Genomic DNA, 15,000 nt, shown 5'->3' with positions numbered 1-15,000 from the left:
CATTGGATGTTTAAGATTACAAGAGTGAGCAAATATTAATGTTCACGTAGATCAAAATCATTCTAATTCGGTGATGATTCTCAAAAAGAGTTATCTGTGTCAGTGCTCAGCAAAAAGATTCAATTTGGTGTTTTTCCAAATTACAGTTACAGAAACATCTTCTTCAACGCAACGTAACGAACAGACAAACAAACAAACGAACAAACAAACAAACAAACAAACAAACAAACAAACAAACAAACAGACAAACAAACTAACAAACAAACAAAAAAAACAATATACCGAATCCACCAGTGACTGATATACATGTAAAGTACGATAAAAATCCGTTGCAATAAAAAGACCGTGACAGCCACGTGTACAATGAATACACGACTTGTTAATTTAGTCGAGAGTGAAAAGAAGTTTCAGATTTAAATGCAAAGTTGTACAGGCTTAACGTGAAGTGATCATCATAGTTGACTTGGATAACTGAAACACTTACTTTCCGACGCCGTATGTTGAATATCCAGCATCCCTTAGTAGTTTTGGAAAGAAATCGTGGTATGTGGGTGCACCGTGAGGGTACAATCCAAGGTAGGTGAAATGCTGCAAAGAACAAAGTACACGATCGGTTTTGAATATGATCTCGACTATAGTTATTAAAGTTACTGCAGGTAAATGTTGAAACTTTATTGATAAGATATTGATAAGATTGAATAACATTATCATCGTACTGAATATAAGGCTGTAAATAATATGAAAAAATCTGTTACAGACATCATCCTCTAAGGCCAAATGAAAAAAAAAATAGTTTCCGATAATTCGACCAAGTTTAAAGCTCCAATGCTAAATATTTTTTGTTATTTTTCAAACAAAACGATAAGAAATGTTTTGTCTTCTTGACCTTCATACACGTCTGTTTTCCCCTCAGCGATGTGTCTACATATTATAAAAATTTCACAAAAGGGATATTCTGACAGAGTTTTGTTTGTTTTGCAATTGGGGTCGAAGCGATATTTTTCAACAATTAAAGATAAAATAAAGTAAATATAAACTCTCAACATACCTACCCTCTTTTCTGAGGCCATGTTATCGGAAACACACAATTATTTTTTTTCGCTTAATTCTATGACAGGGAACGGGTGGAGATTGTTCATCTCACAACACTCTTGTAGTCACTATTACAATAAAATGGTATCGGACCGGATATGTAAATGATAAAACAACAATATGAAATAAAGTTACTGTAGTAGCTATAGAGTTATTAAGTTGAATCGTTTACCTGCCCGCCAATATTAGACGAATATCTTCCTGTCATAAGAGCAGCGCGGGTGCTGAATTGAATATAATAAATTAAATCAATGCAGTGAGTAAGAAAATGGCATCACCTTCTTAAATTAAGTGAGCGATAAATGCCACAGCTTGATAATACTTGATATCATTTCTTACCCCTTTTCGCTCGTATGATCACTTACATGCCTCCTTTTCTCCGGGACCATACCCACTACTCTGCCGTACATTCTGAATTAAGTACATTTTAACGCAAATTGCCTTTATGGTGTTGTCGCTATTCCTTCCCTATAACTAACGATGTAGCGAACATGCACACTTACTATACAGTTCACTCAAAGTCACTTCAAAACCGAGAAAACACGAGCACCAGGAATAGCTCAAACAGACCGAAATGTATGGGTCATCACTTTACTTCCCAGATCGAGATTGTAACTTATTCCCCACCCAGTTCCTCCTGGCCTTCATTATGGAAATTTCTTCAAGAAACATATTTATATCGCGTTGTTTTCTATGTATTAGTCAATGAAGTTATAGTTACTTCTATATGATTGGATGCAAGTAAAGGATGACGTCATCGATATTTATTAATGGTATTTAATTAACGTAAAATGAGATTGTCAACAGAATTCTAATCCACTTCAGAGCAGCACGACAAATTGTAAACATTCAGGCCACATGCGTTCATTAATGTATTTGTTGACAAGGCAGTGAGGTTAGGGTTATACTCACCATATCATGATGTGTTAACGCTTTAATTTATCTCGTCAACGGTTAATATCATTTGTCTAGTAGCTCAATTTTGATTGTAAATTTAACATATTTTTAGGGAAGGAGATGAAATTGCCAAAATCATAAATATTAAATGATTGGTCTGTGACATTATTTACAATTCCCCCGGGGACATGCAATCTCTGCTACCTCCTTCTTATAACAACATTAGAGTCATTCAGGTCCCACAACGGTCATTAAATCTTGTTTTATCAATCTAATTGAGTGAAATATTTGATATAATCCCGCAAATCAGATTTTACAAAGGTTCTGTCAATAGATCAACATTGAGTTTTAATGAGTGGTTTGCATCGATCTTGGAGTCTAGGGGTACACGTGCTTATATGAAGATATGTTTGGATACATATAGAGATATGTTAACTTACGGGCTACAGACCGACATCGTGTAGAGATTTCCAAATTTGACTCCATTATTTGCCAGTTCTTCGAAATTTGGTGTCATCACTCGGTCATCATGCCAACTTATATCATTCCATCCTACAGGCATAATCCAAAGGTGAGAGACAATGGGAGGAAGGGGTGGGAGGATCGGTAATGAAATTCAGTTACTCCAAATTGCCATTTAAGCTGCACTTTGCTTATAAATAGTCTTAGTAAGAGTTTGTTGGGCCAAACGATAAAATGTAGCAGTTTTGGTAGTAAAAGTGTTAGTAGCAGAGTTAGTATGTATTTTATTGAGCCAGACCATAAAATGTGGCAGTTTTGGTAAGATTTTGTTGGACCAGACGATAAACTGTAGCACATTCATTAGGTATTTTGTCGAGCAACACAATAAAAAGTAGCAGAGTTAGTTGGTATTATTTGAGCCAGACGATAACATATAGTAGCATTAGACTTAGTAGGAATTCTGTGAAGCCAACTGACGTTTTTTGACAGGTTTCATGATTCCAGTAGTAATCTAGCAAATAGTTACACCCAACGCCGAACGTAATCAAACGATACCAAATTATAATTCCTTACCGTAATCATCGGCTATCATATATATGATGTGGGGTTTAGTGCCTTCCTCCCCCGATGAAGAACTAGTCTCTGTGAGTCAAAAAAAATAAAGTAATCAGTTACGAACGGATTTCTTCGTCAAATTTCTGACCACGTCCGCGATCCAATATATATATGACAATGGTAAGCCAAATTTCCCCTAAATTGTAATGGTACTAGCTATTAGTATTGTTAATTAAAAGTCACTGATGTTTCGGTTGAGTGTCACAAATATAACGTTTGCCCACTTTTCGATTCAGAATTTGGTCCTTAAAATTCAAAAAAATAACCTGGAAAATTGGGCTCAAACATATGGATTGTTATAACATCATTATTGTTCAGGGGTGATCTTAATTCGTCACTGTCAACATACGCGTTCAATATGTTTTCCTTTGCAATGAAAGTCCCGTAACGACCACCTGGTCCAATTCGAAATTCTCTTTCAACTAAATTCTATAGACTGAATATTCAAAATTGTTGATTTTAGTATTTTTTTTTAATATAATTTTTTTTCAATCGTCCAGATGGATAAAACATGGTTGGATACCCTTTCCTTGAATGTGTCTGTAAAGTTGAATAAATAAAGAATATCTCACCTGCTACAGCTAACATTGTAGCTAAAACTGTCGAAATCACAAAAAGGTACGTCAACATGATTAGCGTGTTGTCGCTGGCTCTTCTATGTATCTGTAAATGAAACGTTTGGTCAACACAACATATATGAACCATTGAATATCAAATCATAGAGCGGCGGAGCAAATAATCGGACCAGTCGTCGTGATTCAAAGATTTGAAAAAAAATACAAAAGGATTAAAATGAGTTCGAGAACGTCTTCTTCCATGGGTTGTGTACTTCCCAGGGAGTTAGGGACGTGTGTGACTTTATTATTATACACAGACATTGACGAGGCAATAATGAAACAGAGGACGGCAATGAGGACTCATATACAGTATGCAAAAGTTGTCCAATATGCAAAAAGACACCAGGTATCGATATAAATAAATTGATATATACTTATTCAAAAAGAATAGCGATATTATAATGTTATAAGTTGTCACTCAGAATTTCATTAGAGGCTCCTCTTAGACCTCAAAATACACAATATGTTGCCATGTCACACATTCCCAAAAAGAAGACCCTTTCTCATACCAACTGTATCTCTCTGGTGATACATATCGACAACAGTTCGATCGTATGATGCAATAGATCAAACCTGGACAAAATTATTTTTGGGAAATGTCATATACACATGTATCTTATGAGCACAAACAATCCCCTTTCGAGTGGACCATACCCTTCCCGTACGTTCGTCTATTGGATCCGGAGTTGTTCCCCCTGGGTTATAAAATCAAACGTGGTGTCAACAGCGATGCTAAGGAAAGAAATAATGTCATACTAAAAAGGCATGTTACTTACCAGTTCGATCTATTGGTCTGTTGCAGACAGATGAACTAAATAGTAATGTTGTTGTATATTTTATAGTTTCTTTCATGCTAAAACGTCATTCAGCACGTGATAATTCCCACCAATCATATCCACATCGTGTTTAAACGCACGATTTTTCCTTATGAAATTGTAATCAATCAAACTTTTTAAAACGTTATATCATGAAAATAATTTTGCATGGAGTCACGAAATGTCGACACCCCACACCCCAATCCCCAATATTAGAAAGTAATATTTGTACAGATAAAGTGACAAACAGTACAAGACTGACTAGTTACCTTTCTCATAATCATACACAATCTGTAATTAGTATCTAAAACATGCTTTCCATGTTCTATTTAATGATATTTATTTGTTTATTGTTTATGCAGAGATTAATTTTGCAACGACGATTGATAATGCCAATCTGCAGTACAGATTTGAAAGGCTATAGACGTATTTCTTCAATAAAAGAGTGTTAAACTTGGCCGGCACCTGTTACTATAACTGTTAATTATATGTAGATATTGTAACAACAACATTCACAGATAGTGAGAGTGATAAGGTGAGCTGGTACACCCTGTAAAATACATCGTTTTATTAAACAGTTTTCTTACAATATATGTAATTGTACGTTGGCATGTAAACTACTCGTAAAAATAAATTTGGAGCGCTCATCTCACTTATACATCTCAAGCACCCCTCCCTTCCCCCCCCCCCCCCCACCGATTCCTCCGGCCCTCCTCCTTTAAATAATGGAGGTCCCCGAAGTACTAGTTTGAATACGATAATCAACAAGTTGTCTTGTTTACAAGCACTGATCTATATTGTTTATTTTTCGGCTATGAATAAATTCTGTTTCAATAGGGGTATTATTACAATGGGGTGCATCAGTCAATCAGTCCATCTGTAAATGTGTGTGCGGTCATAATACATCATATCTCACATTTTATGCTATTTCTTCCTACCTGGCACATATGTGACATTTCATGTGGTGCATATTCCCGTCACTTTGTTTTGCGATATATTCAAATGTGACCAAATAGTGGTCATATTTGTACTTAAAAATCAATATTTGCTGCAGAACCCAAAAACTATGATACGCAGACACTCCATTCAAGTATCTACCCCATGTGACATGCAATCTAATTTTGAAGACCTTGACCTTTGGCCTCCAAGACCAATTATCACAATCAAGCCAATTCACATCTATCAGAGACACATTATAGTGTTTGCATATTGCTAATTTATTTTAAAACATGTTTACAAGTAATATTGAAGAAAAGATCTATACACATATATTATTATGGTGCTCTTGTGAATGTACTCAATGGCAGCCATATGTGTAGTAAAAATCACGATATTACTGTATAACTCAAAAACTCCAATGCATAGACTCGACTCGAGTGTCTAATCCCATGTAATCACGTGTAAGCTATCTTTGATGTGTGACTGTTGACCTTTACCTTAACATACAGGATAGACCATCAACACTAAGCTATTATTTACATAGTGCAGACATTTTGTAGCAATTATGTGGCTAATATCTTTTAGATCATGTCTATACAGAAATCAGAAGCAGATAAATATACACATGCATTATTTTTGATGCTCATAATCACTTCTTACACAATGGTAGTCATATTTGTAGTGACCAATCATGATTCACCACATAACCCAAAAACGTTAACACATATATAGTTATACACTACATTCAACTTTCTTTTGAGACATTGACCTTTGGCCTTGACTGATCGTTCTGTCCTATTATCTAAATTAAGCAGTTTCCTGCATTATCTGAAACTCTGTAGAATTTGTTTGTTGCCACCAATTTCTTTTACATCATGTCTTCATTTAGTCTCATAGAAGTAAAGTATTTGTGGTGGGGGTGGGATTGTCTTTTACTTTTCTGGCAGTGGTGTTTACACATTGACCATTCAAACAGAAAGAAAATTGGAATATCATAACGAATTTGTGTAATGAGAATTGATACAATGCCCGTAAATCTAATTTAATCTCAAAAGGGTATATCACCGGCTGTTTGGTTTGATAACACTGTGTCATCAAAGTCTTCGACATCACGAGTTTTGAATACTCAGTTTTGTTAAACCAAACAGCCGCCGGTGATATGCCCCAGTTTCGTGAGATTACATGGCATAAAAGTATAACACGAAAAAACAATATGATTGATCATCACTATACCATACTGTGTTACAGACTGCAGGTGTATAAGGACAACCGATACCAGATTAGGTATTACGATAACCGTAGATAATCCCATAATCCTTTGCGTCTGAGCATGCTCAGTCTTGATTGCAAGTTCCCTATTAAAACTGCATATACAAATAATTGAAAATGCCCCCGTATATTAAGTCCTATATTGAAAAGTGCTGTTCACTTGACATGTTCGTAACACTTTAGCATGCATATGTTTAAGTATCCAGTACAAATATATATTCTTTGTATATGACAAAGAAACTGATATTTGAGTTTTACTCTTCCTTTTCATTATGATCTTGTGACATTTCAGCAATTCCTTAATCAAGTTATTAAGTAGTTTTAGACAATATTATATCTCCAACTCTCAACAAAGGACAATATCCACACAGTCACAGACATTTATAAAATACGGTCAATGAACGTCGAATCAATCTTTATGATTATTTTAAATGTAAGCGTACATCTAACAACCATACCTCACGTTTGAATGCATACTGAACACACACACACACACACACACACACACACACACACACGCATATATATATATATATATATATATATATATATATATATATATATATATATATATATATATATATATATTGTATCTCCTCTTTCCCTCTCCACAAAATATGATAAGACCCATCAAATGAAAAACCAGAATTTTGATGGCTCAATTACTTCTCAACCCTTTCCCTTTGTCGTAAATTTTGGTCATTCCTTTAGTGTACGTTGGATATGCAAAACCTTAGTTGAATTTCAATTCACTCTTGTATCCATCATCAGAGCCAAGTAAACCACTGTATAAGATAATATATATAATTTGGAATTGACTCAAATGTATATAGTCAAATGTATTATTCAGAAAATACAAAGAAATCCCCTTAAAGACTTTTGAAACAAAGCGTACATAGTAGTCCAGCAACCATTTTAGTGACATCTGAAGCCCGCGTGATAATATAGTATTGCCCATCACCAAAAGAGTTTTTAATGGCCTCTGATGAATTACAAGTTGCATTCACAAATTGCTAACATAAATGGTGTATATTACTTTATAATCAGTTAATATTTTCCTTGATGGATCAGTTGAAATGTAGTGACGTATGTGGTTTTTCTATCCGTTCCAAGCCTACAAATCACGATCTCCACGTACATGGGTTGATATGTAATGATGTTAGGACTTTCCTGCTGTAAGGAAATTAACGGAAACAAACAACTGCTTTCGATAGCTTGGACATGTATGTTTTTTTTAACTGTTAATATATGCAATAACAGGATACTGCTTCTGATAGGTACAGATGATTGGACAGGTCACAACAAAATACCACTGGACAAATATACCAACACGAATAAATATACCATGCAGGAGCCAAATTGAACAAAATGTGGAATGTATGAATTAATTGTTAGTGGTTACAAACAATGTAGCATTATTATTGTTTACAATGCTAATTGATTAGTATTTATTATCACATTTCCCATGATGCAACATTCAACATGGTGGGTTTGCAATTGCACCGTCATCTCAAAATGTTGTACTAAGCAATTTATATAGTTTCTTATTTATATTTATACAAGTCATGTATTGCCCAATAACACGAGTATTGTTCAGTGTTAGTGCAGGAGAAAACTGGAGTACCCGGGGAAAATCTTCATTCCCCGGTAGACCTAAAGTCAAACTGAATGACGCTCTTCTTACTTACAGCGAGGCAAATTCAATCAAACCTAAAATGAGTTCAAACCTCGACCACAGTGGTAACTGGTTTAACCACTCAGCCACCGACAAACCACAGAATGAGTTCCCTATTAAGTCAATGAAATGACAAGAAACTGTGGTACTGTCGGTATAATATTTTTGTGATTGAATATGTACAGATAAACAGACAGACATACAGACAGACAAACAGACAGTCATTCAGGCAGACAGGCAGAGAGACAGACAGAGAGACAGACAGGCGGGCAGGTAGGTAGCAGACAGACAGAGAGACATACAGACAGACTGACAGACAGACAGACAGACAGACAGACAGACAGACAGACCTACACACACAGGTCATATGCAATGTCTGTGTAAAACCGTGCGCTATCCATATATAATACATAATTCAAATGATGAAATTGTTTTCAGTTTTTCAATTAAAGTATCGATTGTCATCATACACCTACAGTCTGTAAGTCAGTATGGTCTAGTGACGATCAATCATATTGTTTTTTCGTATAATCTTTTATGCCATGTCATCTCACGACATAAGGGCATATCACCGGCTGAGATATCAAAAATCGTGATGTCGAAGACTTTGATGACACAGTGTTGTCAAACCAAAGAGCCGATGATATACGTTTTTGAGAGACTAAATTAGATTTACGGGCATTGCATCAATTCTGAATACACAAATTCGTTATGATATTCCAAATTTCTTTCTGTTTGAATAGTCAATGTGTAAACACCACTACCAGAAAAGTAAAAGACAATCTCTCCCCCACCACAAATACTTTACTTCTATGTGACTAATGGAGACATGATTTAAAAAGAACTTGGTGGAAACAAATGAATTCTACAAAGTGTCTGATAATGCAGGAAAATGCTTAATTTCGATAACTGAACAAGACGATCAATCAAGCTTAAGGCCAAAGGTCAATATCTCAAAAGAGAGTGCGACACTTGAATGTAGTGTAGAACTATTTATTATATACATAGACCCTCATATGCCCAAGGTGTGACGTCAAAGTATAGTAATATGAAATCCATACATTTCATAGTACTATACTTTGACGTCACACTATAGTAATATGGTCGGAACTACTTTGAATTATTTGTAAACATCATCAACCTGAACAGTTAGGATGTTGTTGTTTGAAAATGTGGTTTCCTTGCTATTCATGGATTGTCAAACATCGACCAACCATCAGTGTAAACATGCAACAAATACACCTCGGACACATCTATCGCCTTTCGTACAGCCACTAACGTACGTAGACATGCTAACATCAACATCGTAAAAATTGCAGTTGAGCAACGCAGTGAAATAGTTGCCCGTTAAATTCAACTACTGATAGACGTTTGACAATGTGTTTTGAAAATTTCACAATGTTTTCGACATTTTAACTTGCCAGTGTTGATGTTTTAAGCGTATGACTCTGAGCAGAGTTCTATGCATAACCGGTGTAAGCATCCGTTCGTTAGTCAGTCTCTCGATATGTCTCATTTTTTTCCGATGAAATCAGAAAGTGTCTATATTTTTTCAACTCATTAATCACTGCTCTTAACAAACGTCCGTCCCGTCGTTGGCAAAATGTTCCCTACCTGAAAGTCTGTGGTGTAATTGTACTGATCTCAACATATACGTTAGAAGTAGTAGCGACGGCAGCTGTCGCAATGGTGACTACTTTCTGAAAACTGAAAGAACATAACAGCTGAGCGCTGTACGTAGCCCAATCACTTCATAGAATTAATGCACGTTCAGCGTAAGTTTAAGAATAGTTTAGTTTACAATTGTCATTATAATAGAAAAAAATATTGGGTCTATGTATATAATAATTGAATAATCTCTCGGTATTTCTCATTCGTGCTACGTCATCTCGGACTCATGATTCCCCTATGTCCCTATCGGCTCGGAAGGATACGGTCGACATGAGAGGAATCCTTCGTCCTCGATGACGTAGAACTCATTCGGAATACTGAGAGATTATATATAAATATTAACGTTTTTGAGTTATCTGGTAAATCATGATTGGTCACTACAAATATGACTACCATTGAATAAGAAGTGATTACGAGCACCACAAATAATACATGTGTATATTTATTTGCTTCTGATTTAGACAAGATCTAAAAGATATTAGCCACACATAATTGCTACAAAATGTCTGCAATATGTAAATAATAGCTTAATGTTGATGGTCTACCCTGTATGTTAAGGTAAAGGTCAACAGTCACTCATCCAAGATAGCTTACATGTGATTACATAGACATTTGAGTCGAGTCTATGCATTGGAGTTTTTGAGTTATGCAGCAATATAGTGAGTTTTACTACACATATGGCTGCTATTGAGTACACTTACAAGAGCACCAGAATAAAGTCCACAACAATTTTGGCCTGGATGATGTGCTGTGGTAAATTGTTCAATTGAGATATGACATGCTGAGAGAAGAAATATTTCCTGATATCCTGTAGTCAGACTGTAGATTTGCCAGTTTAATAGTGAATGTCCTCATGTCCTCTTGGTTTGGTGTCAAGTGTTTTGATCAAACAATATAGATTAGTACTTGTAAACAAGACAGCTTGTTGATTATCGAATTCAAATTAATACCTAGGGAATCTTCAGTATTTACAGAGGGTGGCGGAAACGGTGGGGATACTTTGAGATGTATAAGTGAGATGAGTGCTCAACATTTATTTTTACGAGTACTTCACATGCCAATGTACAAATACATATATTGTAAGAAAATTGTTTTATAAAACGATGTATTTTACCGAGTAAACCATCTTACCTTATCACTCTCACTGTCTGTAAATGTTGTTGTTAAAATATCTACAACTATGATTAACAGTTATAGTAACCGATGCAAAGTTTATCACCCTTGTATTGAAGAAATACATGTATAGCCTTTCAAATCTGTACTGCAGATTGGTATTCTCCCTCGTCGTTGCAAAATTAAACTCTGAATAAACAAATAAATCTCATTAAATAGAACATCGAAAGCATACCAATTAGATACTAATTATAGATTGTGTATGATTATGAGAAAGGTAACTAGCCAGTCTTTTACTGTTTTGTCACTTTATCTGTACAAATATGGCTTACGAATACAGGAGTCAAAATCATTTCATTTGTATAAGATTACTTAACGTTCATTATGCAATTGTCATGGGGAGGATCATGTTTTACAAAATGGGACAAAGGGAGGGTCATGTTTTATTTAACAGACAATGTGTTACTTCCTCCCACTGTAAATACTGAAGGTTCCGTTATCCTTTCACTGACCCGATGAACATGAATCTTACACATGGACAATTTCCATATGGCATCATCCCAAATGCTGTCTTAAAGTATTCTGTGGAAAGTTTTCCTTGTCTTCTAGAATGAATCTACGTTAGAGATCATTCATTTCTAGCAGATTATACTTAGAATGATGACATCACTTTTTTTCAAGGTTATAACAAGAACTTATATGTAAGTGACACGGAAAAATAAAGTCAGGTCAGATTTTGATTTGCAACGCAATTAAAATAATTAATGTCTCTCTGTCTTATGAGTGTAAGAGCGCAAGTGTGAGTAACGAAACATGTCTGGCTAATTACCTAACTTAGATAGGCTGGTTAGATCATGGTACCCTAGACAGACAGTTAGAGTGGGGAATCGTCTATATGTTATGCTGATCTACCCATAGGAACACTGCTTAGACACCAAACGATACACTACTAGGTAGCCTAGGAACTCAACAATATAGTCTGAAAGGACAGTATGGTATTGTGAGGATCAATCATGTTGTTTTTCGTAAATTGTGATGTCGTCATCTCTCTACATAGACATAAGAACATAGCTCCGGCTGTTTGGATTGACATAGTTGTTGCATCATGCCTGTATCATGACAACGCGATTCCCCTCGGACAAACAAATGAATGAGTTACCCTACAGTGTCCTGTTAAACCTCCAAAATGGGCTCTAACCCATACTGTAACTATCTAACTAACTGCCATGACAATGTATTGCGTAATTCATGATCATCGCTACTTATACTTATTGAAAAAATAGTATGTTTTATTCAACAGCACGATCTGAGGGGTGTTAGGTATCGACATTTCGTGATTCCATGCAAAAATTATTTTCATAACATAATGTTTTTAAAAGTTTGATTGATTACAATGGCATAAGGAAAAATCGTGCGTTTAAACACGATGTGGATATGATTAGTGGGAATCATCACATGGTGAATGACGTTTTAGCATGAAAGAAACTATAAAATATGCAACAACATTAGAGGAGGCTGGAAGGGGTGCAAAGCATGATGGGTAAAAAACAACTGTGAAAGCTCATTACGCAGTGACCCTCCATTGTGTACACTTCGATCGTGCACGCGTGTGGTACGTTTACAATGGTGGCCGGCGCAGTGCTCACCAGCCGTAAAAGCGAAAATCTCGACTGATATTTCACCCTCCCTCTCCCATGATAGAAGAATCGATTTTGGAATTATTAATAGGAATACTGTGATTTTCGGCAATTTCGTGAACAATACTTGACCCCGCTGAGGTCGTAAATGTCGGCCCCGTTTTTCGCCCATTTTGTAGTTTTTTACATTTTTTAATAAAAAAGATGGATTCTTGTGTACTTTTAAATGGCTATAGTTAGAGTCGAAGGTGACCTCCTTTGACAAGTGATGTAATGTGACAATGCAAACAGGCGACCTTCTCACAACTTGCTAAACAACTACAGTATTTTGAATGCAGTGTCCCGAGTACAGCGCCTCGACTTTACTCAGTCTACCTGACTAAAACGTTAGATGTCTACCTTCCAAAATACAAACATTTGCTCAAAAAAATAAATAAATAAATAAATAAAAAATAAATAAATAAATAAATAAATAAATAAATAAATAAATAAATAAGTAAATAAATAAATAAATACAACTACAAGACTCCGGCCTTTGTATTATCAAGTTAGCTAATGCCACAAATTGTGCGAGTCTCTCAGTTTTGCATATTTTAATCCGACATGCTATTGCTCACTTGTCTGGCGACGCGACAAACATGTAGCAAAATGTGCTCAGGCTACGTAAATTGTGGTAACGTATGATGATGTATGTAAGCATTGCGAACTATTATATAACTAGCAAGGTAGATGTAATATGTGTAATTTTGTGCTGGAATGGCGAGATTTGTAGATACCGACATTTATCATTTTGATATTTTGAGTGACTGGCATGAAAGCCATGTGAAGGGGAAAATATTCAATGGATCCGTAATATGAGTGTTTTCTGAGCATATTAAAGCTTAGACATAAAATAGGCCTTGGAGGTCTCAATTGTCTATCATACACATTTGTAATACATGACGTTGTTGTACATTATTTTTTTAACAATTAGTTTGTAAGATGTAAGCTAAATTATTTCTTTAGCTATCCTCAGGGGGTAGGAAGGGGGTTTACATTAAATTACATTCAGGTCTTTTTCTCACACAAGACATATATACACAGATGTGGTTTTATACGTGACAAAATGTAACATGAAGAACAGAAGAAAGTCCAGATTTGGTACAACAAATCGACTAGCGATAGCGAGGAATCTGAAAATAAATAGAAAAATGTCTTCATAAGAGTGAAAAGGACAACATTTAAAGTATATAAGAGGAAATGCTGACAATTGGTGTTAACGATCACTGCACGACACGAATTCGAAAGTATCAAAATAAACACGTCCGGCCAGCAAGTGTAGGACAGCCGTCAATGGTCAAGGGTCTCCGCATGTTATATGCACACACAATAGGTCGCCATCTTGAAAACATTGAAACTCAACAAAAAGTAGTAATTTATACACATTATAAAGCGGGGAATGATGCAGAACCATGAAATTCATAACGATAATTAATAGAAAAGTAACAAAAGCATAATTACATAGAAACATAATTTTGTGTTAAAACGACAGATCTAGAGGTGAAAAACCCGGAAATGTAGATATCGATAACATTGACTTGTCGAGTACCAAAGTGTGTGTTCGTTTTAGACACACTAGGTCATCAGCATATGCGCTATCGTGAAACGGTCACATGGGTGTCACGTATGACCCTTCCGGTCTCCTCTGAACATTACTATTTAATTCACCTGTCTACAACAGACCAATAGATTGAACTGATAACATACCTTTTTTAGTGTGAAATTCTCTCCTTAGCATCGCTGTTGACATCACGTTTGATTTTATAACTCCGAAGAGTGGGGACGGAGGGAGAGCAACTCCAATAGACGTACGGGAAGGGTACAGTTCACTCGAAAGGGGGATTGTTTGTGCTCATAAGGTACATGTGTATGTGACATTTCTCCAAAATAATTTTGTCCAGGTTTGAACTATTTCATCATACGATCGAACTTTTGTAGATATGTATCACCTCCTAAGACAGTATAGAATCTATTCTGTGAGAGATGCAGTTGGTATGAGAAAGGGAGGTCTCGGAGGAGTCTCTAATGAAAGTCTGAGTGACAACTTATAACATTATAACATCCTTATTCTTTTGAATAAGTATATATCATTTTATATATATCAATACCTGGTGTCTTTGTGTCTCTGTGCAGATCGGACAATTTTTGCATATGGTATA

The 15,000-nt window shown here is 35.6% G+C and overlaps 1 protein-coding gene across 1 annotated transcript in view; it reads right to left on the bottom strand.

The window, feature by feature from the left end:
* Positions 1-3,654, bottom strand: part of LOC144438035 (arylsulfatase B-like) — a 13,552-nt gene extending 9,898 nt beyond the window's left edge. The window contains exons 1-5 of the mRNA XM_078127068.1: positions 3,639-3,654; positions 3,025-3,093; positions 2,430-2,541; positions 1,265-1,316; positions 485-588 (exon numbers count right to left, since the gene is read on the bottom strand). Coding sequence (XP_077983194.1) covers positions 485-588; positions 1,265-1,316; positions 2,430-2,541; positions 3,025-3,093; positions 3,639-3,654 — 353 coding nt within the window. The remainder of the gene's footprint in view (positions 1-484; positions 589-1,264; positions 1,317-2,429; positions 2,542-3,024; positions 3,094-3,638) is intronic.
* Positions 3,655-15,000: the final 11,346 nt, after the last annotated feature.

The sequence above is a fragment of the Glandiceps talaboti genome, chromosome 7 (assembly GCF_964340395.1).
Source record: "Glandiceps talaboti chromosome 7, keGlaTala1.1, whole genome shotgun sequence".
In the NCBI taxonomy this organism is placed as follows: domain Eukaryota; kingdom Metazoa; phylum Hemichordata; class Enteropneusta; family Spengelidae; genus Glandiceps; species Glandiceps talaboti.
Note: the sequence above shows the minus strand (reverse complement) of the source record. Positions and strands in the feature narration are given on the sequence as shown.